Source organism: Homalodisca vitripennis, chromosome 4 (genome assembly GCF_021130785.1).
Source record: "Homalodisca vitripennis isolate AUS2020 chromosome 4, UT_GWSS_2.1, whole genome shotgun sequence".
NCBI classification, from domain to species: domain Eukaryota; kingdom Metazoa; phylum Arthropoda; class Insecta; order Hemiptera; family Cicadellidae; genus Homalodisca; species Homalodisca vitripennis.
The window spans coordinates 93,776,649-93,803,526 of NC_060210.1; the positions used below are offsets into that span (position 1 = coordinate 93,776,649).

The 26,878-nt window shown below is 30.8% G+C and overlaps 1 protein-coding gene across 4 annotated transcripts in view; it reads right to left on the minus strand.

Annotated features, from left to right (window-relative positions):
* Positions 1-21,447, minus strand: part of LOC124359778 (P protein-like) — a 56,668-nt gene extending 35,221 nt beyond the window's left edge. For 2 of the 4 annotated variants that reach the window (XM_046812802.1, XM_046812799.1), the window contains exons 1-9: positions 21,362-21,447; positions 18,843-18,964; positions 10,232-10,387; positions 9,928-10,032; positions 8,357-8,495; positions 4,887-4,965; positions 3,277-3,458; positions 969-1,081; positions 679-838 (exon numbers count right to left, since the gene is read on the minus strand). In XM_046812802.1, the coding sequence (XP_046668758.1) occupies positions 679-838; positions 969-1,081; positions 3,277-3,458; positions 4,887-4,965; positions 8,357-8,495; positions 9,928-10,032; positions 10,232-10,387; positions 18,843-18,940 (1,032 nt within the window). In that variant the 5' untranslated portion in view covers positions 18,941-18,964; positions 21,362-21,447. Of the gene's footprint in view, positions 1-678; positions 839-968; positions 1,082-3,276; positions 3,459-4,886; positions 4,966-8,356; positions 8,496-9,927; positions 10,033-10,231; positions 10,388-18,842; positions 18,965-21,032; positions 21,143-21,361 lie in introns of those variants that run through there. The other 2 variants (XM_046812801.1, XM_046812800.1) reach the window with 2 other exon arrangements.
* Between the last annotated feature and the right edge of the window lie 5,431 nt (positions 21,448-26,878).

The following is a 26,878-nucleotide window of genomic DNA, read 5'->3' on the forward strand; positions in this document are numbered from 1 at the left end:
ATTAACTTAATTTATAAACTTAATTATTTAGAAAAATGTTACTGTCATAATAGTTTTTAAATAATAATAATCGTTTAAAGGCATTAAAAAATACTTTTCACAAGGTTAAAAACTGATAGGAATTTTATTAAAACATTTTACACTCATATAAACAGTATTTTTGTGAATGATGAAAATTTTATTTTAAATTTTAAAATGCTGTATCTAGTTTTGTAGTTAGTTATAAACCAATTTTATTGTTTCAAAAATGTTCTAGTGTTACTAGAGCTTGGCTGAACATCCATAATCTATTTCAATCTTAAAAAAACCAGAAATTTTTAAAAATTATTATTTTTTTCAGTATTAAAACAGTTCTTTATTTTCGGTCAGTTCAAAACAAAATTTAGTATTATGAGTGACATATCACTAGTATCTTGACACTATAAATTTATTTCAATCACCAAAATTACTTTCATAATCCCACATGATAAAAAGGATATCATACGTAATTAACGCACACATATAAGCATGTTTTATAAAAACAACTGGTATATTAGTTTCGTTATGGACACATATTTAGAAGTGAGGGGATGTGATAATGAGAACTTATTATTTAACATATTTAGGTAACAAGATCTTCATAGTTATACTCTGCTAGAATATATAATTTACTAGAAATATTGAAAATCTAAGTATTACCTCTGCTATAATGAAAAAATATAGTCCACCCAAAATTAAAATTGCATAGATAGTGCCATGGTTAATGTTGATAGGTGAAGCGTCGTAAATCAATCCGATAGCAAAATTTGCATCCAAATTTGTTGAGAATCTTAGACACGTTTTGCTGTTATTCACCATTCTAAAAGAAAAAGTTATAATTATTTGGAGCATTTTCACTTATACAGCTGTTAATTTCTAAACAAAAGCATCAACTGTATTTTTAAATGATTAAATAATAATTGTTCTTAGAATAAATGTAAAATGCTTACTCAAAACTGGCGTTTGGTTCAAGTAATGCCAAAACTTTTGATCTACGAACTTTAGGAGCAGTATCGATTACTTCTTCAAGTACAGTTGAGACTAACCATGTGTCTGTTATTTCCTGCAACATAAAATTTTACATCTATAAAAAAATTTGACATCATCTTTATTCCAACATCAAACAAATTCATTGCTAAATGCTTTAGCCCAATTTACTGTGTGTATTACTTCAACACTATCTAAAACCATCAATTTCTAAGATGATATTTTATCTAAGTAAAATGTCGAAAGTAGAACAAAGACTCCATGTGTTATTCGTTGTGTGCGTTGGACTTCCAACCAGTACTGATGTTCAGGACATTGACATACAGCTATATTCATTATGATGAGCATTTTCACTTCCTTCATTGTTTCCCATTTAAATTAACATTACCTTATCACCATAAACACTACATATCTTATAATAAATGTTAGCCATAATTTCGTTTTTGCAGTCCAAATATGAATAACACTGAGAATGATCACAACTTGCTGAAACACATCGTTATGATTAATGTCCCAGTTACAACTGGTTTGCATACAGCGTGGATGAGATCAGTTCAAGGCCATAAGACCATTATCATGATAACTCATCCAAACTAAATCAGAAATCAGAAATTTATTGTCTTTGTATAGCCAGGAGCAACAAAGACTTTGTCAATTGAAAGGTATAAGCTGTTTTGCATCACAAATTACAAGTTGCTAACTATTTTGTAAGAATTCAAATGGTACTTTTTCAATAAAATCCGTCAACACATAAGCAATCACGACCACTTTAAAGGTACGCTTGCACAAGCCAGGAGCAAGAAACATGTCCCAGCTATAAGAGGTATCAGCTATTTGTTAATCAAAAGCTATAAATATATGTGTGTGTGTTTTTTATATAACTTTTTAATGGAGTGCGGTTTTGGGCTCTGGGGTCATGTTCGGTGAGAAGATATGCAGATATTTTCGGTAAGTCTTACCATGAGGACAATTGCAACAGGCTGATTTTGTATACAAAGCCTATATAAAAACGCCTAGCTGTAAGGGAATCACGTCTGCTAGTTTAGATTGGGAAAAGATTAAGAAATCTTATTTTTGTATACTTCTCATACTAAATGCTTAAAGTAAATTGCAGAAAATGCAAATGATACAAGGGCATATTCCTAGTAAGAATAAGAACTTGTGTTTATGAAAGCCACAAGAAGTAAAATGAGATATGCTTTACATTTCTTCCATTACTCAGTTAAACTGTTTTGGTGGTGGAAGAACACTTGATGTTAATGGTGAGATTGGAGTTCTTTTTAAAGATAATATCATATGTTTGCTATTCATATGTTTTTTCTGAATAGCCTTTAAATTTTCAACAATTTAACGATTAGTTACTAATAACATTTTCATAGCATTAGTGGTATCAAAACATGCAAGACGATTAAATATCATTGATACACAAGCTGTTGCGAGACTAGCAATGTAAAGTAACAGTGGGGAAAATATTTATTCAGCTAATGATACTATCTTCAATCTAAACTGAAAAATTGGTAATTGGATCTTATTTTAAAAACTGCACTATTCATTGCACTATGTGTCAATTTGGAATTTGGATCTTTCTGACTCTGATTCTGATCAATTACAAACAAGTATCACAGGGAAAATTCAACACAGTTTTACTATGCGAAAAGCAAGTTTTGTGTTATATAAATACACAGAACTACAATTTAACCACATAAAAATTACAATACGCATGTACCTCTGAATCATAAAAATCGTTTTGTTTATGAAATGGTTGAAATGTTTGTACATTGTATATTGCTCAGCTCATGAATTGTGAGCAACAAGATTTTAAAGATAATTAGCCTTATTTTATGTAATACCATTATCAATTAGATAAATACAGTAACTGGCATAATGATAACGGTTTATAGAAAATTAGCATAATATTTTCCAAGCCCCATTTAATAAGTTATCAGTTTTCAAGATGTATTAAACCAAACTCTAGTAAACTGATACAACCAATGAAATTAAATTAAAATGGCATACACTCTATTTAAGTTTAAGTAGACAACGATCCATTGTTTTTAACTATTCCCATAAGGAAACACCATCAAATATACATATATGTGTTACATATTGTAAACAGCTGAATAGCTATGAAAATCTTACATTATTCACAATAGAATATTGGATTTGTATCAACAAATTAAAACACAGTTTCATGTTATTCAGTGTTGAAAACACAATGATTAAGTATATTATCAAGATAAAATAACAATTAGGTGCAAGGAATTTGCTTACTGTACGATACATGACGTTTGCTTCTTCAACTTTGTTAGTCTCAACTCGTGATCTAGGTGTTACCATCTCCATCCACACTCTCAAGAACTTGTCTGTCAAGTTGCGATAATAAATCGGAAGGATCGCTCCTTCCAGTTCCAGTCGGATCTCTTTCATTGTAGGGGAACATTCCAGCCAATAGTCTGACAGAGTTAAGGAATGTAATTGCAGTTGAAGAATATAAATTCCAAAACATGTTTCGATGCATTTTGTTTTACAAGGTAATCTTAAAAATATTCTTCTCTGATAATTTTTGAACAAATGCAGATAAACAAAATGATACTTGGGGAGTGCTGTATCTCAATACTGATTATTTTTGAAATATTAAAACATTTTCAGGTGTAGCCTTTTGAAGGGACTTGGTTTAAGATTGTTAAAAGCTCAAGATTCATTCAGTATAGAGATACTTTTTTTACATTATTTCAACACTTGAAAATTAGTCCAAAAACTGTAATGTAATTTTAACATATGAAACCTCTACTTTAATATTTGATTCTTGAAGGGACAATTTTAATATTAAATTATAAGCTTTTCCTTGTTAAAAAAATAAATTGAATACAAGGAGATTAACTTCATTTTAACCTGGAATAAAAAGATTATCCTGTATTTTTGTGTTCAGTTTGGTTACAAAGCTGAGTATTTAGATCCTATATTTACTTTTACAGTTTTAACCTTGATCTTAAATGTCTCAAAAGCAAAAGAAGGTAAGTAAATTTCGTTTGGACTAAAACCATTATTTTTATATCCCTTTACAAAAGATATACCACAAAAGCAGGTTTACAAATTAAAAATCTGAGTTGGGAGATGTCCTCCATTTAGAGGGGAGTACACTTGAAAAAGTGAAATATCGCCAATCATATTAAAATTAGCTGGCAAGAGGGGGGGGGGGTTATACTCTGCGTTCATTATGTATATGTTTATTTTGTAATTACAAACAAATTTTACTGTAAAAATATCTACATTTTATTTTTAATTGTAGATTATATTACGATTGGTAAGATAAATTTCTTACAGTGTACTACTTTTAAATCTTTTACAAAAGCAGTATTGAAAGGTTATTTTAATTTATATTTTATAAAAGTTAAATATTAGTCACCTTTTGCATTAAGTAATAACTAACACCTCTTGTGTTAAAATTGATTTTTTTTCTTGGTTATATCTACTGCAATTTTAAATTTATGCAAAAACATTTCATTATTTTCAAAGTCTGTCAATTACACTTTGGTGCCAAAATCGATACAGATCAAAATAAAATAGGGTGAGGAATGTGTTTTAGAAATTTTGTTGTACATGTTCAGAGTGACATGGTTTCCTGATAGGGAAGGGATTGTTCAGCAGGAAGTCTCATCTCCACTAATCATCATACTCTGCAGCCATCAATGGACTTCAACTTCTATGTAGTCTCCCAATATAAGTGGTTAGTAATATGCTCCTGTTTAGCATATGGCAAGCATAAGAACTGATGGCATCAAAATATCTCTTTAGAGGCACTATTGACAGAAATATAAATATTTGCATGTGAGGTTTTATAACTGATAGTTTGGTTATTATTATATGACAAAAAAGGATACCACGAGTGACGTGTGCAGGGATTGAGATCTGGTGGTAGGTGGTTATGTCCTTGTAAGTCTTCATCACCATTAGTGCGCCCTGTATCATGAAAAGATTATTTATGTATATGTCACATTCATTATGATTAATCAATCATTAAATATAACACCTGTTTATTATGCATAATGACCAAATTCACTGTCCAAAGTGCTAAATTAATTGCTTTAACCTGTCATGCATAATGATTAAAGCGATTCGACTAAAGCAATAATATTCTCAAGAAATAATCACTTTACTACACATTATGAAAAAGGGTTAATTCAAATTAGCCAAAGTAATAATTTCAGAATGGTGGGGGAAGTCACGTGACAAAATAGCCATGTGAAATGGGGAGACTATGTTAGGTAAAGCAAGATTGTTTAGTTATTACCAGAAGTAAAAACTTCATTACACACATATAGGAACTGATTAAAACGTTTGCATTAACAGACTAACCAAAATTTGGTCCATAGTATGCATAATAAAGTATAAAGTAATAAGTAAATCATACAGTAAAGATATTACTGTGACCAACATCACCGTACCTAATGACTGAATGTTATATTAATATCTAGTATAATTAATTGTACTGTAATATACATAACACTGTACCAAGAAAAATGTTCAAACGAGTAAAATTTAATCATTTTAAATTCAAAAGGTGGTTCAAACTGCAACTTTTTCCCAATGCATCATTTTTGGTAAACAATGGAGTATAAATTTACAGATTTATTCTCATTGTTTGTATGAGCGAACAAGTACACATGAATTATTTGTTATATTCATTTTGTTGAGACAATGTAAATAGTATATGATACACTGTGTAATATTTAATCAGTAAAAAGTTGTTATAATTTATTAAGTTTAGTTTACTTTTAAAAATTATCTTTTGACATGTTTTGAAATAAATTGTACATACAATGAATTGATTGATAATTTTTAACATATTCCTTGTTATATGAATATGTTATGCAAAGTATTGCAAAGCTATGCACACTGGTTTTTCTGAAGGTATTTGGCGTGTAAGTGAGTCTGAGTGTCACATCCGCAATTAATTGATTTCTTCATAAAGTGATTTTATTAATATTGTAATGGTATCATATTTTCATCTACATGTCGATTAGGTACGAAATTCAACCAAAATGCTATACAAGTTATATAAATATGTAAAATACAAAATTGCCTAATTGTTTTGGAAATGCCAAAAAAATTGAAAACTGTATCTATGTAAGAAATCATAAGCATAGGAAATAAATGTAATTATTGGACTATTAGAAACAACTCGTACATCCCTTCATATTCTAGTTATTGATATTGTAAAATATAAACTGACACAGTGGAGTATCTATCGAAAGACCCAACAGAATGTAATGAAGGAATTTTTACACCAAGAGGCAGGCAGACAAGACTGCCATTTGACCTTTAATATATATTGGACCCCAAAATTAATATAGTTCCTCCTGGTACTAAGAGAAAGTTATGTACCAAATTTCATTGTCCTTTGGCCTTTCTACGACAAACAAGTCCAAGAGATGGACAGACGGATGGACAACAACATTATTTTATGAAGGCTCTGTCAGATTCTAAATTGCTTTAATGAAATGACCTTAATTTTCTCCCCATGAAAAGTTATATAGAAATGAATTTATTATGACTTAATTATATACAAGGAAGTACAGGTTCTATGATGTACCCCTATTTTGTCTTAGTATTATGGAGATGTCTCATTTTAAGAAAGATGTAATTCACACACCAAAAGCAAAAGGGTTTATAGTTTTTATTGCACATTATCTACTACTTGAATATTTAATAAATATCTAAACAATTACAATAAATAAAAAACAGTTTTGGATTTTTTTTCTCAATTACCTATACAAATTTCAAAAAACTTTTAAACATGTGGATTTTTAATTATATATTTTAAATGAAACATCTCCCATAAATTATACAACTAAAATAATAAGGTTGCAAAACTGCATTAAGGTCCTTGTTGTTATAGGGCTACAATCAAGATGGCCAACAGCAAAGCCGGCTCTCAATAAACTTTAAAAAGGAACACAGACATAAGGTAGCAATAAAATTACCATAAGTCGAACAAGAAAACAGGTGAAGATCAAAAACTTCCAATTATGTGCAATCCAGTGCTAAAACATACTGAATCGGTACATGTATTTAATTTTGTTTTCATAATATGTGAGTTTAGAAAATAAAACATGGAAGTGTAAGCCAAAACAGGAAGACAGACTCGGAAATGAAACCAATAATAGGTGTTTAGGCAACCCTTCCTCAAGAACATTTATGCTTAAGAAATGTGCAATTTGGGTTAATTTCAGAGATAACATGTGTTTTTAACTTTTCACAATTCATTTACATTCATAAGGAAAATAACTAATGTCAAATAATACTTGGATTGATAGATTTAGCTTGTATTTTCAAATTTACTGTTCAGTTCTCTAGTGCACTGTTTTAAAGACCTGAAGGGTTACTTATACTATTCAGACAAGAAATTGAATACTATAAAACAATAAATTATTTAATTGTTACTGAATATTTAATCTGCTGTTGTTTGAGAATCACATAAATGAAATAATCCATAAAAATTGAAGATTGCATGCAAAACTCCATTGCCTTGGGATTAGTTCTTTTAAAAAGGCCTGATGACATACAATTTATAAATATCTGCTAATTAAAAACCTTAAAATAATAACCTTTCGAGTCAAATAAAACTGGGTGGATATAATGGCAGGACTGCTTTCTTAGCTGAGAGTTGGCAAAGCCTATTATTCAGGAGACTGGCAAAATCTCTGTCAGTCTATTCTGGCAGGGAATTTGTCTGTCTGTCTGCAAGATATCTTGAGAACAAATTGAGCGTACACATTAAATTTGGTATGAAACTTCATTTCTATACAATCAAGTAACAAGTTCATGCATGTTCCTTCATGAGATTTGTCTGAGTATTGGTGAAACTTGAGAGACAATCATACATACAGTATGTAACAAGTCACAGAGGGAACTTTTCCTTAGCTACTCACATTTAAATGTTTTAAAAATAATGTACTACACGATATAATTAGTTTATTTACTAATATTGTAAATAACGAAACAAATCTTTTTAATATTGAAGAAACTTCTATAATTATATAATTTTAGTGTCTTTGTATTTTATTGAAGAGGTTTTAAGAGTAGTTTTTTTATGTAGGACTAATATTTTCAAAGCTTTTATTTCAATTAAATTTAGAAAAATGTTATATAAATTGATGATTTATTCATTTATTTGTATTTCTATGTATAATTGTATGAATAAAGATTGTTTGAAATAGAAAAAACAAAACATTTTCTGCAATTATTATTTTTCTTTGTTAAGACATAACGTTTTTTTTTACTATACATTAAATATAATAAAAGATAACATTATACTTATAAAGTACTATTTCAATGCAATTGTACTTACACAACAAAAGACCCATACACTACACAGAATGGTCATCTTGGAATAATGGAAGTAGATTGAATTATGGAATCTATTCCAGCAACTTTGCTTTTTTCCTGAATCTTCGATGAATTCGCCATCCTTAACAACAGTTTTTCTGCTGCACATAATCAATAAATTACACTGTATATTCAGTGAGTTCATAAAGTCATGAAACCTAACACTGTCAGTTGGTTTTCTTCTGTAACAACTGTTAATAACAATCAAAAATATAAAAAGGTTTTTCGAGAAAAAGTCTAATGTACTAAATGGCTAAGTTTACCTTTGCATTTGGTACAGTGTATTACCGCATTTTCTGTGAAGGTCTCTTTTGGATATAAAGCAACCATTGATTGTACAAGAATTAAACGAAACTGGTTGTTTCCTATATGTGATCAAGTAGAGTTCCAGTCAGTGATGTAACTGTTGATAACATTATAAACTCTTACTTATATAGTCAAAAAATGTCTTAGTGATCATTTTTTACATGTATCAAAATCAAATTTAAAAAAGGCCACAACCCCTTTACTGCCTTGTTTGGGGGCAGGGGAGGGAGTTTCTTGTGATGAAAGACTGCAAAGATACGGCTTATCAAAAGTTGGCAGTAAAAGGTTTAAGGTCATTGAATGAATATTTCAGTTACTGCATGCAAGATAAAACTTTTTCAGTTGATACATTTTTTGATGTTGGAGAAAATCTGAATTTTATAGGATTCTATTCAACCTATATTTATATGAATTTTTTTTAAATGATGAGTACTACCAGCCACAGAAGTTTGTGACACTCTTTTGTGAAAACCTTGTATACATGTAATAGTAGCAGTTCTTTGTACATTTATACGTAATTAAGAAGTTGAATTGTATGACAAGGTTTCATGAGCACTGGCTATGACATTATTGTTCAACAAACAACACCCTTATCAACTTATAATTTGTTTATTCTCTCTGGTCAGACTCACATCAACTTACCAAATTTACTCTTATCCACCAACCACAGACAACCGACCAGATAATGATTCAAAATACACCTGAAGGTCTATGAACATACACACTTGAACAAAGTGATACTAAATACAAGGGAGTGTGAGAGTAGCTCAGTCACAAAACTTGATAAGTCACACACCCCCTTCAAATTCCTTAAGAAATGCCAAGGAATCTCTGGAAAATATCATATTATTAAAACTATTTCAAGATCAATCAAAATACAGTATACTAAATATATTTTTTTAACTATTTGTAGCTTAATGGACAATTATTTTATATTTGATTTAAAATCCAATCACTGTTTATGCACAAAATTGTGAAAAGAATTAAACATTTGTAAAGTTACAAAAATCTGTAAAGCTTTTTATAACACTAATCACACATTATAAATTACATAGGCCAACTTAAAAGTTTGTAAAAACTGTTAAATTGCAATTTATTTACTTTTATTTATAATTATCTATATAACAGCAATATGAAAAAGTTTTTAATTAATATTAAATGTAAATTGTAATAGTGTTTGACTAGTGGAATTAAATTGCATTATATTATACATTATTACTAATTTACCTAGAATCATCTTTTAGTTGGGAGGATCCTGGACTGTCGCCTGCCACTGGGTCGATGACAATTGAAGGCACAGTCAAACTTGACTCCTCGCCATATTTAAGGGATCTACAAGAGATACATAACAATTTAAGATTTAATTTTACTTTGTTTTGTTGAGAGGATATGAAAAACATTTTCAATGTGTACGTTGCAATGGTAGAACCACCATCTTTATAATTTATTTTACCTAAATATCTAAGTTGAGCTTGCAACTTAACTGAATTAAATAAACTTTATGCAGTTTTAGTGTGAAGTTCATTCTTACTTTCTTTTTTTGCTAGCGCTGCTAGTATCACTGGGGCTATAATCCTCGAGGGCCAGGCGAGCACCATAGCGCCGAAACGGTTCGTATGATGGATCCTGCTTGATCACCTCTGGTAACGTGTTCCATACGTCGTACATTCCCCTCATCGATCCCTTACTGCAGAACAAGAGTGTTAAGTTTAGTTTGTTTTTCATGATTGAAGGAATGTGAAGGAAAAAGGATTTTTCTGGACATTTGTTATTGTTCAATGATACAGTCTGTTCTAAATGGTTCGTCGATAAGTGCAGACCTATTTTGACCTGTATTCTGTAGTTTAGTTTTTAATAATTAATGCTTTGTTTTTATTAAATGCATGGTTTAAAATTAGTGTGCATGGTATTAACACAACATGGTTCCCCAAAAAGTTCTAAATCTTTGCAAAATTAAGTGTATAATATACCTCTTGGAGGCTGATATGTGTAATGTGTAATGGTCTTACTTAAGACTTTTAAGGTCAAAGGAGTTTAAGTTCAAATTTTTTTTCCTGGTGGACTGATTTGTTTTCTCATAGCCTTCCCTTATAAACAATAATCCTAGGAACTATGTGTATTCATAGAATATTCCATTAAAAACTAACTAATATACAAATATCTGGGCATAGTTTACTGAAGGTAATATAATATAGGAGTAATTTTTTCTTTACAGTTTCATTGTGTCATATATAACTTCAGTGACCATTCTGTGCCAAAGAAATATTTTTATGCAGCAAGCTTTTTGTGTAAGCTTTAAAATGTTATTTTTTTAGAAATATGGCAATTTATATTTACATGTAAAACTGTAATTAATTAAACCTTTTGCCAAATGAATTAATTGTAATCCCATATTATTTATTTAGAAAATTATTTTATTTATACTAAATAATGTTTGTATTATAACTATTTATAACCCTTAAACAGCAATGACAGTAATGATCTTCCTGTTTTAATTTCATTGCCCCATTTCATCATCTGGTAAATTATCAGGAACTGAAACTGTGTAATAATATTAATAAAGATGACGTTAACATTTCAATACAAGACGAAATGCTGAGCTCTTTGGTAGAGGAAAATGAAAGCCTAAGAGAGGAGCTTCATTCTACAAAATTTAACATGTCACTCAGAGAAAATGCTATTGAGGAAAAGTTCTTTGATAATATTACATCTCTTAACTCCCAAAATAGAACTTCTGGAAAATGATAATAATAATATGCTGAATATAAAGTTAAATGAAATGAAACATATGAAGCTAAGTGCTGAGTTAGTTACACTTCAACTGGAGGATGAAAGTAAGGCATCATTAGAAAAAGCTGAAAGTATTGAAAAACGTTATGGGATACTTAATAAAGAACTGTATTCCCTTAAAAGTAAGCTAGCTGATAGCAGGGCTCTTGTCACTGACCTCGAAACTAAAAATGAAGACCTGATAACTCAACTTAAAACCCAAAGTAAAAAAGTAACTGTGCTGCAAAATTCTCTAGTGGAAAAAAAACAAAAACTATCCTCACATAATCTATAATGTGCCATTAACTAATAGAAATAACTGGCTGAACGACTCCATGATGGAATGTTATTTTGACTCTTTTAGAGAAAAATCTATAGTTGGAAAGTCTATATTGTTCTTGGGTCCTGCATCGACTCAGTTCCTGAAGCTGGCTGATGGCATGGATGTTGATTGTACTATGAGACAACTTTCTTTTAATTTACACAAATTTGTTTTTTGTTGCCTTAGTGACAGTTTTAATCCCAGATAAAGATGACTCAGGATCACACTGGAGTCTGTTAGTAGTTGACACTATCAATATGTCGCTCTTACACTTTGATTCCATAATGGGAATGAATGCAAACAGTGCAGATAAATTTGCCAAAAATATAGGCTATAATCCAGACAATATTAATAAAAATGCCATGTATACAGCAAAAAAAAAATGGCTTCCAGTGTGGCTTAGATGTTCTGGTGAATGCTAGGTTGTTACTTGATGGCTACTGCAACGGGAACCCTATGAGGGATTGTCCACTTTGAAGACTGGTACTGTAAATCATTTGGGAGTCCACTACAACTTTTACCTGGCTGGACTACTGTTTGAGAAGCAAAGTTTAAATAAAACTGTCAAACCTAAAAATTTTACTAATGACAAGTTAACTGTGGTCTCTAACAGATACAGTGTTTCTGATGGATTCAGGTGAGCAGTCCAACGTCGATGGTGCTACAGTTGCTTTACAGCCACCTGATAACCACTCGGTTTCACATTCAAAGGATTTAAATATAGGAACCAAAATTAAAACAATGATTAATTCCAATATTAAATCTCTGGATAGTCATAAATTTGCCTGGAAAAACAGCAGTCTTTCTTGTACTACTAAAAAAAAAGAAATCTATCCTTGTTTTTGGGAGATTCCATTCTGAAACATGTTACAGTTCCTGATGCTTATGTTGGCGCATTTCGTGGTGCAAGAGCTAATGTACTTTGCAACAAAATACTAAAATTCACTGAACGTAAGGTGCAGCCTACATGTGTTTTTCTACATATCGGTACAAATGACCTACACCAGACTAGAAGTCCGGAAGATGTAATGGGGGCGGTTGGAAATGTTATAAAGGCGGCAAAATACAAGTTTCCAAGTGCTCAAATAATTTTAAATGCTATTCTACCAAGACGTGACATAGAGTATCATCTGATTAATCGCTCAAATAAAAACCTAAGATGGCTTTGTAGAGAACTTGGTGTGGTTTTTCTGGATGTTAGTAGGAATTTATCTGATTTACACTTGGCCAAAGATGGCATATCATTTAAAACTACAAGGGCACTGATCATCTTAATCGAACTATTTCACTGGGTAGCTTCTTCCTGTAAAAAGCAAATTTCAGACAAAAAATGCAAAGGCAGAATTAGTTAATAAAAGATCTCTCTCCATCTCACAGGACTTCTGTAATGGGATGCAAATATGAAACAACATTGGGATCCAGAAGTGTGATTTATTGCCTGAAGATTTTCAAAACAAACTACAAGATCCATTGCCAACTAAACAATCTTGCTCTTCTGTGGTTGTTACTGGACTCTCAGCTGAATCATTTCATTCATCTCTGATCGTCATGCCGGGTGAACACAGCTACGCATCTGCTGTGTCTGGTGTCATGGGAGAGGAGCAGTCAGTTTGTGGTCTGGGCTCTAGTGATTGGTGATAGTGTGAGTGAAAGTCAAATCTCTAATGTGAATTCACAAAAACCTTTGTCCTGATGAAGTTGGTAGACATTTTTTAGGAATAAAATAAATGTCAAGAAAGGAATTGTTAAATAGAAGTTTAGATTTAGAATTGATTGCACCCCATGTCAATAATAATACTAACCTTCACAGGCAAAAATGCTGTATAGATAACAAAATATTTGATGGTTTAAAATTTAATTACAGGAACAGCATTTGGATAATGTTTTGTAATACTCAAGGTTTTTTGTGTAAAATAAATGACATTGAAATTTTTCTTGAACATGAAGGCAAAGACATATCTATTATTTGTTTTAATGAACATTGGCTAAATGAATCAAATATTGAAATTTTGAAAAAATTAAAGGGGTTTAAACTTGCATCCTTACTTTGTAAGAAAAACAGCTCTTAGAGGTGGATCTGTATCTTAGTCAAATCTGGTATTGAGTTTGAAGAAAACATTAACCTTAGATGTTTTAATGCTGACTTTCATTTTGAAGGTTGCTTTATAAATCTAATTGATTATAATGTTACAATAGCATCTATTTATAGAACTCCACCACCAGCTGTATATTGTTCATCAAACTCCACAGAAATCTTTTTAAATAAAATACAGAATTGGTATAGATTTGGTTAGCAAACATAAAAATAACAGAGTATTGGTGGCTTCTGATTTTTAATTATCAACTTATTGAATGAAAATTGTAACAATGTTAAAACTTTTAAAAACATTCTGACACAAAATGGGTTTTTTATATAATTTTTTGGCACCAACCAGAATTACTGATTTCACAATGTCATGCATAGACAAACATTTTCACAAGTATGAACTGTATGGTAAAAGATAAAATAAATTTTGACATGGGGTGGTCAGATCATAAATTCTTTGTTTGTTTCCATCCAGTTACCTGAGAAAACTAAAAGAGAATCAATTTTAATAAGTAAAAGATTTTTTTCTGCAATAAATGTCTTCAAATTTTGAATCAAGAATAAAAAAACTAAATTGGACTTTGGACCCATCCTGATAATGTAAACAATAACTTTAATGCTTTTTTGTCAGAATTTCTTGTTAATATTTAATGAATGTTTTCCAATGAAAACCATTAGTGGGATGACGAGAATTACTAAAAACTCCTGGTGTACTACGGGGATAAAAATTTCAAGTATAAAAAAAAGAGAGTTACACAGCTTAGTCAAAACAAACAAATCACCATTTCTTTTAAAATATTATAGAACATACAGAGGAATATTTAGAAAAGTTGTTAAACAATGCTAAACGAATGTTTAATGACGAACTAATTTCCAACTCAAGAAATAAATCTAAGGCTGTCTGGTCAGTTGTTAAATCTGAATTGGGATTCGGTCAAAAGGAAAAAAGTCTTGGACAATTAATTATTGACAATGATACAATATCTGATCCAAATAGAATTGTTCAAGAATTCAATGAACATTTTGCTTTAGCTGCAGAGAAACTTAAACAAACTTCCAAAAGTATAACCTATAACAAGGATATGATTTTTCATAATATGAAACAAACGCCTCATGAATTCAAATTTTTAACTGTAAAAAACAAAGATGTATCAAAAAGCCATAATGAAATTAAAAAATACAAATTCCACAGGATGGGATGATGTTTCCTACCTTCCTTATAAAAAAAGTGAATCCCTACATCTGCACCCAACTATGTACATTAATTAATTTCTCTTTTATGAAGAGCGAATTTCCTGACAGACTGAAATATTCGGTGATAACACCTATATTTAAAAAAGGAAACAGAGCTCACATTGAAAACTATCGCCCAATTTCAGTTCCCATAGTTTTTTCAAAAATTTTTGAAAGTGTTGTAAATTCTCAGTTGACTGGATATTTGGAACAATATGACTTATTTCATAAAAATCAATTTGGCTTTAGGAGAGGTCATGGCACTGAAGGGGCCCTTGCTCATTTGGTAAATGAGGTTTCTCAAGCCTTGGATGAGTCGCGGGCCACTGCTGGTTGTGTTCTGCGATTTATCTAGCGCTTTTGATTGCGTTATACATAACAATCTTATTAAAAAATTGGAATTTTTATGGTGTGAGAGAATTAAACTGGTTTAGGTCTTATTTCCAATCTAGGAAACAAAAAACTTTGATTAAAATTGGAAGCATAAAATAAATATGAATCTGAATGGAAGTCTGTAAGTAAGGGGGTGCCTCAGGGATCCATTTTAGGCCCAACATTATTTTTAATTTATATAAATGACCTACAGGAAGTAACAGGATGAAGGTTTAATATTGTATGCTGAACGATACAACAGCAATAGTAAAAGACCTAAACACTGTAAGTTTGCATTGTAAAATCTCATCACTTATCTTAAAATTAAATAATTGGTTCAATCTAAATGGTTTATTTTTAAACAGCAAAAAATCAGAAATTGTTCATTTTAAAAAAACACACCAAAATAAATCTATTCTTCAGACCGTGAATTTCAATGATGAATCGGTAGGTGTTTCTAATACAGTAAAGTTTTTTAGGATTATACATTGACAAAAAACATTAATTGGAAACATCATATTGAAAAATTGGAAAATAAGCTGAGCTCTGCGTGTTTTGCCTTAAAAGTTTTACAAAATATTGTGAGTTTTCAAGTGATGATGACAGTGTATTATGGTTATTTTTTTCCTCACATGAAATACGGTATATTGGCATGGGGTTTCTTCCCCCAAAGCAATTTCTATTTTTATATTGCAAAAAAGAGCTTTGAGAATCATAACAAAATTAAAATTTTAGATCATCTTGTAGGGTCTATATTTAAACAGTTAAATTTATTGACCATTCCATCACTTTAATATATATATGAGGTCCTTAATGTATACCCATAAAAACTTACTTAATAAATATCACCACAAAAGATCATGATTATTAATACAAGACAGAGAGACAGACTTACATACCCAATCCATAGAACTAAATTATTTGAAATGTCCCCTTAATTACAAAGGACTAAAATTTTACAATAAAATTCCAATATCTCTATCCTCTTTGCCTCCAGAAAAAGTTCTCTGTAAAATTAAAACATATTTTAATAGAGAAAGATATTATTCAGAGGCTGATTTTCTAAATGATGCAACCTTCATTAATTAAATTGCCCCCCAACCGTATCAAAAACATTTTGATGTATATATATTAATTCCACTGTATTTATTTTATCACTAATTATTTTTAAATGTGTTTTATGTTTTGTAAATTATTTTATTTTAGTGTAATAATAGCTACATCTATCTTTATTTAATTTTAATATGAATTATAATCTGTACCTGTATCATTAGAGTTTTACTGTTTTATATACTGGATCACTGTTTGTGCGATTAATAATTGATTATTTATCAATGAATTGTTAATTATGTTTATAACTTTTTTTTAATTAGGTTTAGTATATTTTAAACTATATTGACGAGTCAACCTGTTCATTGTAGATTTTATCTACTACATTTATGTAACGTTATGTGACAATAAATTTCTGATTCTGATTCTGCAATATTATAAACATTGTTTAATTTGAAGAAAGTAATCTACTTATGTGCATTCAAAATTTCTAACTGAATGTGGTTTTGAGATTGCTGGTATTAATGTTATATTTTGTACATATGTTTTGAAGCAATCAGTTAAGGTTCTATTTGCGTGACACGGTCTGTATGATTATGATTTATGTCATGCACACTTACATAAATAAAAGAACACAATGTGTGTCTACAAACACATTAGAGGACCAAAATTACAAACCAAAGAGTCTGTGCGTAATGCTTAGCTTGGCATACAATTATACTTTTAACCATATATTTTTAATTTAATGGCCAACCAAGGTAAAATTTTTATTTATGTACTTTGTTTTAAGTATCTGTCTGTGTAGGTCTACAATGTGGTTTTTATGTATATAATTAAACTTTTGACCATGCCTTAGTCATGAAAATCACTTCACATGAATATGGTTGAGACTAATTCACTTTTGCCTTTCACTGACTTTTGTTGCCGCTTCACTTGTCGATATAGGAGATGAATTTTTTAGATAATAAAAAAAAACATTCAGCAACTTTTATTCTTAGAAGATTTAAATGTATCTTACAATTAAAAATAAAGAAAATTAGAAAACAGATTTAATATCTTTTTGTACTTAATCATAAAAAATTGACAAAATGAATTATTAAAAGTGAATATCCTCGGGGAAATTTTTTATTTGATACAACTAGTAATCATTACACAATTTTCCCATATAAATTAGTATGTTGTGCAAAGCAATTGCGAAATCAATGATTTCATCTATTTGTGAAGTCGCCTGAAATAAAATCGTTAATGTTTCACTCTACTAATCAATGGTTTCACTGATTAGTATTTATAAAAAATAACAAAAAAATTTAATTCAAAAATTAAGTGGTAAGTTAACTATTTTACCAACAAAGAACAATGGTAGAACTTAATTAATTCATAAACATAAAGACGACGAATTTATTTTACAGTAGTTTTATTTATTGTGTTATAAATTTATGACATAATTTGCTAATTAAAAAAATTCTGTGAAAAGACATCGGTTAGTAGAATGAAACGCCGCAAACCGCATCAGAATACGACGATCCAGTCAGAAATGGCAGCGCATAATGTACTTCACAATGTGTACCTAAAACAACCCGCCATTTCTGATTGGATAAACCTTTTGAGATGCGGTTTGCGGCATTCAACTCTACTAAGTGAGCTCTTTCAAATGAGGTATCACTCGACCCATGCTTTAATTTAAGATTTCCATGTTTTCCTCTGTGGGCCGTCCCCCCATGGTTGGCATGTCATGGTAATAGCAAGGAAAAATAGTTTACATAGCCATATGACACTGTGCAAAGTTTATAGATGTTATCTGCTATGGTTTTTAAAATATTAAGCCGTACCCAGACTTTTCAAACACCTTGTATATATTACCAGCTCACAGAACCACTCTCTACATTACAAAGCCATCGTTTGCTATAGCCAAGCTTTTAACAAACTTCCTGAAGACCTTAAAATTTGTAACCCGAAGACCTGAAAGACAACTACATGACTGGCTGGTGAAGAAGTCCATCAACAGTATGGAAGAATTCTAATGTATCCTCGACCTTTAACTTTTGTTCTTATCTAGAATCTTGGAGCATTGGAAAAACTGTTTATTGTAGTATCACTAGATAAAGGAATACAACATTTTCCAATATATATATAAAAAAAAATTATATATTGGAAAATGTTGTATTCCTTTATTTTGTTCTTATGTTTAAATTTATTCGATTGTAATTTGTAACCAATTTATTCTTTTCACTATTAATTTATCTTGTGACAAATATTCTGTTTTCAATGATCACGAATAAAGGTTTCTCTATTTTATACATAAATACATACTTGGACCGTGGGGAGCTCAGAATGAAATCAGAATCTTCTAAATCCTCACTGGCCCTATGGCTTGGTCCTGCCCTCATCTCATCTTCTTCTTTCTTCATAATCTTCTTTTAAAGGCATAAACCCTACAATATTAAAAGGGATATGTAAAACACTGTTAAGTTTGGCATAAAATGTTACATACAGCTTGTAACTCTATACATGTGTGTATTACATATTGTATTTATTCTGATAATAAAACAATATGTTAAACATTTCTTTTTATCCAGTGGTAACCTCATTACATCAACTCATTGGAAAGTTTTTAACACCAGGGTTTACTTCTGTAGTGAGGATAACTGTTGTAATGGGTGGATCCCCTTAGTGGTAAATGCTGTTGCTAGAATTAATATAAGGCTGCACTTTTCCCAACTCATTTTTCACTGGAAGATGCTAGCCTCTTCTTCTTCCAAGTTGACATGACTGAGACATAGACCATCCTATCTCTTCTCTTGGGATCTCAATAGGAGACAGCCTCTACCACCAACCTTACCCATCCTGAAAATCCTATCACTCTAGAAGCAAGCACCAAGAACCTTTTAGGCAGTGGCATAACTAAGGGGGGATGAGGAGGATGGAACCCCCAAATCCCTAGAAATTTGCAAAATTATACATATAACAGCTTGTAATCCAGCTTGGTTGAAATATAGCAGTTAAATGTTTTACTTTGAATTAAACCTATCTAATTTAGTTACATCCATTCCATACTCTTGGTGCAATGTGCTCTCCAATTAGAGTCTTTCCTCGAAAGCAAAGAACTAGTTACACCACTGATTTTAAGACTAGTTTGATTCTCTGTATAAACTTTAGAATTCATGCCAAATAAATATATCATTTTGAAAAAAAGGCTAAAACAAGTGCAATGAGGGGTTTCCTCAGTTTCTTGTTCTAAGTTAAAAAAAAAAAAAAAACTAATGTCATCAAATATTTTATCATATACTTACTCTTTCAATTTATAGTAACTGCAATGGAAAAATATGATACGAACAGTTTAATCAGTGTATTAATAGTCTATGAAAATGTGCAATGTAAAACACTACCTAGTTCTTAAATTGATCAAAGAATTTCTTGTAAGAAAGGAATTGATTATCAGCCACACTAATTTTAATGAGGTTGAGATATGGATTAGCATAATAATATGTGTAATTATAGATAATAAATAATTTCAAAGGTCATATATTTAGTTTGACATATAGCCAACTGTAAGACATTAAAATAGTAGATTAGTATCGTAACACGATAAAGAGAGTTAATAGAGTTAATATTTCTTTATCTAGTTACCTGATTCCAATACTACTATTATTTGTTTGTTGGCTTTGATTTGTGACAAAATATTGTGCTATTCATACAGTGTAAAATGGCTCTCACCTTCTAGACTGTAAGTAACAGGTCTCTTATTATTAGATCGATCTTACCCAGATTCGGTGTGAATATTTTATGGTTCAAGTCAGCATTGATGCTAAATACATTCAGGTGAAGGGAGAAGAACCCTAGACTTAGAACAATTTTCAGTTACATTGTAATGGGAGCTTTATTAGTGAAAGTGTAATAAAACTTGACATGGTCATTTTATGGTTTGTTTGATCCCAAACAAATATTCAATCAAATTATGTTCAAAGCGGGTGAGACATTAGGATGGAAACAGTAAATTAAACTGTCTTATTTCTTATGGATCTTATTCAGATTAAGCATGAATATTTTATGGTTCGTGTCTCAATCAAGAATTGATATTTGATAGTTTGGAATTAAGTGGGCAAGATTCGGGAGTGAAAGAAAACAATGCTCAACAACACTTTTCTGTAAGTTTTGTTACTGCATAGTCCTTTATAAACTTGACACAGTGATCATATGGGTTGATTCTGAAGACAAGGCATGAATTAGAATTCTTTGCTTATCCTATTACATAATTCATATTTCTGTACAATGCTTATGCTACTTGATGGAAGAAATATACCACTTCTTTCTTTAATACTTGTTCTTATCTTTTTTGCCAGCAGTTTAGTTTATTAATTAAAGCTTTGATTTACTAAAATTTTAAACATAAACTAATGTATTTTCCAATAACAAAACTGTCGGCTTTGTTGAAATTTAAATTATTAATAATGTTATTACGTATTATTGAGTTTTTATTTGTGTTTACTTTCAGCTGTCTACCTTAAAAGAGTTCCAATAAGGATATTTGTGCTTGGTTTTGTAATGAATTAAATGTTTCTTCACGGTTTAATTAATTTTCCTCAATGTATATTCTTCAAATAGGTAACATTGGTGCTTCTTCATATAACAAACCTAAAGTAAATAGACAAATATTAATAATGAAATAAATTATACAATAAGATACTACCATATATATATATATATATATATATATATATATATATATATATATATATATATATATATATCAGAATGAATATACATAAGTAGAATTTCCACCCAGTAGAATATGGGATATATTTAATTTGAATTGATAAACTTGTACTTACAGACCAGATATCTAATGCTGAAGTAAACTTAAACTGAACTAAACTGGTTAATTCCTGTATGAAGACTGGACACTCAATGATATCACCAAACTGTCTTGTACAAACATGATTAACCTTTCAAATCCTTCTCTGATATTTAACTGGTTATTAATTTGGAACATATTTTGTTGAGATCCATACAATGTTTTTCAGAAGTCAATTAGAATATTTTAGGAGATTGTTCCTTAGATCTGAACAAAAATTAAATATTATATAAAAATATTTCAAAGACTTTTTATTCAAAGACAATTATTCTGTCTTTCTGTATGTAAAAAGTAGCTGTTTTTAGTTAACATTTCTCAACTCATTATTATTATAAGTTGCAGCGTTGTTACTTTTATGAAATTAATTAGACCTAGTTTTTTATAAAACAATTTTTTTTATTTCAAATAGTGGTTTTTAAAAAACTTTGTTGTTCCTTACAATGAATGTACAATAAAATCATTTCAATAAATATAAAAATGTGATCCATAAAAAATTGTTGATACTTTCAAGAGCACACTAGTTAGCTGTTGGCCGTAAACCTTTGGCTCAGCTTTTAACATGAAGACAATTTTTAAGATTATGTTATAAATAGAAACCCGGCTCAAATCCATAAATGTATTACTTCAGAAACTTAGATTTTAGTGCCTCAATGCTAATAAATTGTTAAAAATATGATTTTCTTTTAACACATATAATTAAATTGTTTTGTAATTTATATTAAAAATAGAGATTCTTATAGGAATTTGAGTAATGGATTAATTGTAAATTTTCAATTCAAAAATCTTGGATGGAAAACTAAGCTTTTAAAATTATGTCTAATTGTATACTTCTCACCCTTTACATTAGAAATAAAAGCATTATTACCCTTCTCAACCAAACAAAAGCATCGAGCAACATAATTTTTGTTTTGACGTAAAATACTCTGAAAAATTTAGTTATAAGGCTGAAGACTGTCTTAATTTATATAAATTACAAATGCATATAAGCTACTATATATACAGGGTGATTCAAAACTAAAACGGCAATCTCTCGGGAGCTTATTCTATAGCTAAAAACAAGTAAAAAAATTCATATAACCATATGCCCGGAAACGCTTCGTTAGCGAGTTACGCCTAGCGAAAGATTTTGCCCGGATTTCAGAACCCTTGGTGAAGTCAGGCCGTATAAAAAATGGTAAAGGTAGTTACAAAGATACAAATACGATTGTTTTTTATGTTTTTATATCTGAAAAATTTTATTAAAATTCGTTCCAGAGCTGTAAATGCAATACTTTCAGAGATATCTTATGTAAAACACAAGAATATGGTGCAAAGAAATAACACATTTTTGTGTTTAACGTAAGATTACTTCCATAAATGTTAAATAAAGGTCATTTTTTTCTTAAACAGATTTGTAGAACATTTAATTCTGAAAAGATTCATGTGAATTACTTAGGAAAAAAATTAATAATAGGTATTGAAATTTTAGCTTTATTTAAAAAAAAAAACAGACGCACAAAAATGCATATTCTTATCTGCATAAAATATTAACTAATGTTTAGGTTGTGAGTAACAGCTGATCATTTATTCTAGACTGAACATTAACATAAAATGTATTTACCTTTATAAAACTGTAATAATCACCTATAATAGTTGCTCAAAGTGTCCTCCGTTGTTAGCAATGCACGTTTTCGCACGACGAATCCACTCTTTTCTACCGCGTTTCATAACGTTTGGAGCATTCTTGATAGTTTCTGCCGCCTCTGTAATGCGATTACGTAACTCCTCTATGGTGTTAATCCGTTTTGAATAAACAATTGACTTCATCCAACCCCATAAGAAAAAGTCTGCTGGCGTGAGGTCAGGAGAACGTGGTGGCCATTTTACTGGTCCATTTCGACCAATCCATTGTCTACCGTATGTATCATTTAAATAGTTTTTCACATCATTAGAAAAATGTGGAGGTGCTCCGTCGTTGCATAAACCATGCATTTATTCTGTTTTGAACAGTATATCTTCCAAGAGGGTAGGCAGGTTTGTTCTTAAAAAAATTTTAAGTACGCTACTCCATTAAGTCGATTAGGGAGGAAAAAATGGACCAATCAAATTATCACCCAGAACACCAAGCCATACATTGACTGAAAATGTATGTTGAAAATGCCTCGTCGCAGTTTCATGTGGGTTGTCGTACGCCCAAGTATGGGTATTACGAAAATTTACAATTCCATTTCTAGTAAAACAGGATTCATCAGTAACGAGAATACGCCGAAGAAAATACTGATGTCGTAAACAATTTCTTCTTAACCAGCGGCAGAACATCTTCCGTTTATTAAGATCTTGCGGTAATATAGTCTTGAACACGTGTTATATGGAATGGGTACAACTGTGCTTCATGAAGTGTCCGCCATACGCTTGACTGGCAAATATTTAACTGACGTGATAATCGTCTGGTGCTTGTGGTTGGTGATAATTCTACAGCATTTATTATTGCTTGTTCATTATTATAGTTCCTTGCGCTACGTTGACGACCAGTATCTATTCGCTTCGGTTTAAAGCTACCAGTTTCTCTAAGTCGTCTCTCCACAGCTTCAAAATGTTTTGCGATCAGGTGTTCTTCGATGTGGAAAAGTATCACGATATTCCTGAACTGCAGCTAAACCATTCTTGTTAACTTTGCCGTAAATCAGTATCATGCCCGTATACTCTTCAAACGAATACATACCATTTTACATTATCTGCCATTATTTTACTAAGATAATTACATACACTTTTATAAAAAATATTTTAATAAAATATTTTAAAAAAATAAATATTTAATAAAATATTTTATACACTTGTATAAAATATTTCCAAATAAATCCAGGATCTCACAAAAATACAATCTTCACACGCCACAATACAAAAACCTCCATAAAGGTTATTCAAATATTACTTCATAAACTTAATTGTTGATCAGCTGATATTGCCAACCTTTGCAAAGAAAATATGACGATAAAAAGTGTTGAATAAATGATCAGCTGTTACTCACAACCTAAACATTAGTTAATATTTTATGCAGATAAGAATATGCATTTTTGTGCGTCTGTTTTATTTTTAAATAAAGCTAGATTTCAAAACCTATTATTAATTTTTTTCCTAAGTAATTCACATGAATCTTTTCAGAATTAAAATGTTCTACAAATCTGTTTAAGAAAAAAAATGACCTTTATTTAACATTTATGGAAGTAATCTTACGTTAAACACAAAAATGTGTTATTTCTTTGCACCAATTCTTGTGTTTTACGTAAGATATCTCTGAAAGTATTGCATTTACAGCTCTGGGACGAATTTTAATAAATTTTTCAGATATAAAAAACATAAAAAAAACAATCGTATTTGTATCTTTGTAACTACCTTTACCATTTTTTATACGGCCTGACTTCACCAAGGGTTCTGAAATCCCGGGCGAAATCTTTCGCTAGGCGTAACTCGCTAACGAAGCGTTTCCGGGCATATGGTTATATGAACTTTTTTACTTGTTTTTAGCTATAGAATAAGCTCTCGAGAGATTGCCGTTTAGTTTTGAATCACCCTGTATATATATGTTAAATTTGTATAAGTGGCAATAGATTTAACGTAAATAAAAGTCATTTGACAGGTATTTGGTCTTCCGATCATATGTTAGTTTGGTTATTTAAACGCATGTGTGACAGATGTGGCCAAATACAATATAATTGAATCGTAAAAAGTGAGGGCTCTGTGGTGTAATGGTAGCACATTCACCCGGCAAGTGAGAGATCTGGGTTCGAGTCCCGGCGGAGCAAGTACTTTTTGCGATTCAATGTTTATTGAAATATATATATATATATATATATATATATATATATAGTATAGTAATATAGCAGTTACCCAAGGCTTTGTACACAATTTCTTATTGAATTATAGGTATGTTACAGTTATACATTTAAAGGACAATGTTTTGTGGCCCTGAAGTCTGAGAGTAAAACAGTTTTTATAAGTACCAATGAAAAGCACAAATATCTCTGCAATATTTCATAATATTTTGATGAAATGCTCCAAAAATTTCAGTAACACTTAGCTCAGAGTGGAGGAATACTAAGTCCATAGAAATCTTAGTTTAAGCAATTATAGTGTTACTTTGAATTTGAAGTAGACTTGATAAGACAAATGTATTTCACAATGCAATGTTAAGAGGTTTAAAAATATGTCTATTGGCTCTTATTTCAGGTTAAGCATATAAAGAGGCATTTCTGGTTTGAACCGATTATACAGGGTGCATTATGAAAGTAAAGCACATCTTGTAATAAAAATACATTTATTCATCGGATTGTTACAAATGGTTAAAATTCTTTAAAATAGTGTCCTCCTGGGTCATCACACTTGCGGAATTGATTCTGTCATGCCTGGAAAGCACCCTGGAACTCCTCGACTGGAATGCCTTTGAGGAACCTTGTACGTGAGCTTGGATGTTCTCCACTGACTCCCAGTGCTTTCCCTTCAGCTCTCTCTTTAATCAGGAGAACAAAAAGTTCATACGGACCTGTCAGGACTGTAAAGAGGCTGGGGCACCACAGGGGTCTTGTTCTGAGTCAGGTAGTGGGTAGCAACAAACGCCATGTGCCTGGGGGCATTGTCATGTTGGAGGTTGAAGATTTTCATTTCATTTCCCTGTGGCACAAACTCAAAATTGATGATTCCTTGGACGTCAAAGAAGACCATCAGCATTGTTTTGATGCGATATTTGCTCATGCGCACGTTTTTTTTGGGTTTGGAAGATGATTTTGTGTGCCACCTTCCGCATTGAGATCTTGAAATGCATTCCTCCTAAAAGGCTTTTTGAACCGTTTGATAAGTTTCCGTTGTATTCTTCCCAAATGGCACGTAATACTTGATCAAGTACCGCAGTTCCAGCAAATGCTGTTCCAAAAGAACAGACTTCATGGAATGACTCATCCTACCATTCTAATTGTTTGGAGCAAACTGAGACTGGGCGTATTTGGAAGAGCAAGACCCGCACCACATTATCCGACAGGTCCAAGCATGATACGTCACAATAAAATCATGTACACTATGTTCATAATGCACCCTGTATTTCAGACACCAAAGTAGAATTTGCATTATTGCCAAAATAAAAAAATACACACATGGTCTGGTAAGCTTAATTTATTGAAAAATTCTTCCACAAACATATTAACAGCATTGAAAAAAACACAGTAGCTTCCAGCTCCTTAGTAAATGTACAAGAGGAAATTCCAAAATTGAACTTACCACTAAATACGACTGAAATCAGGGCTGACATAGAAATTTCTACCCCAACCCCTCCAAGCAGTAATTTTTTAGAGCAAACCCAGTACACAAGAATATTCCAATGCACAGCAATAAATAGGGGCAAAACTCTAACAAAGTAGTACAGATTCTTCATCAGAATGTTCAGGAGATGCAAAACAAGAAAAACCGCATCATCCAACTTCTTGAGGACACACAACCAAACAGTCATACTTATGGAACATCACCT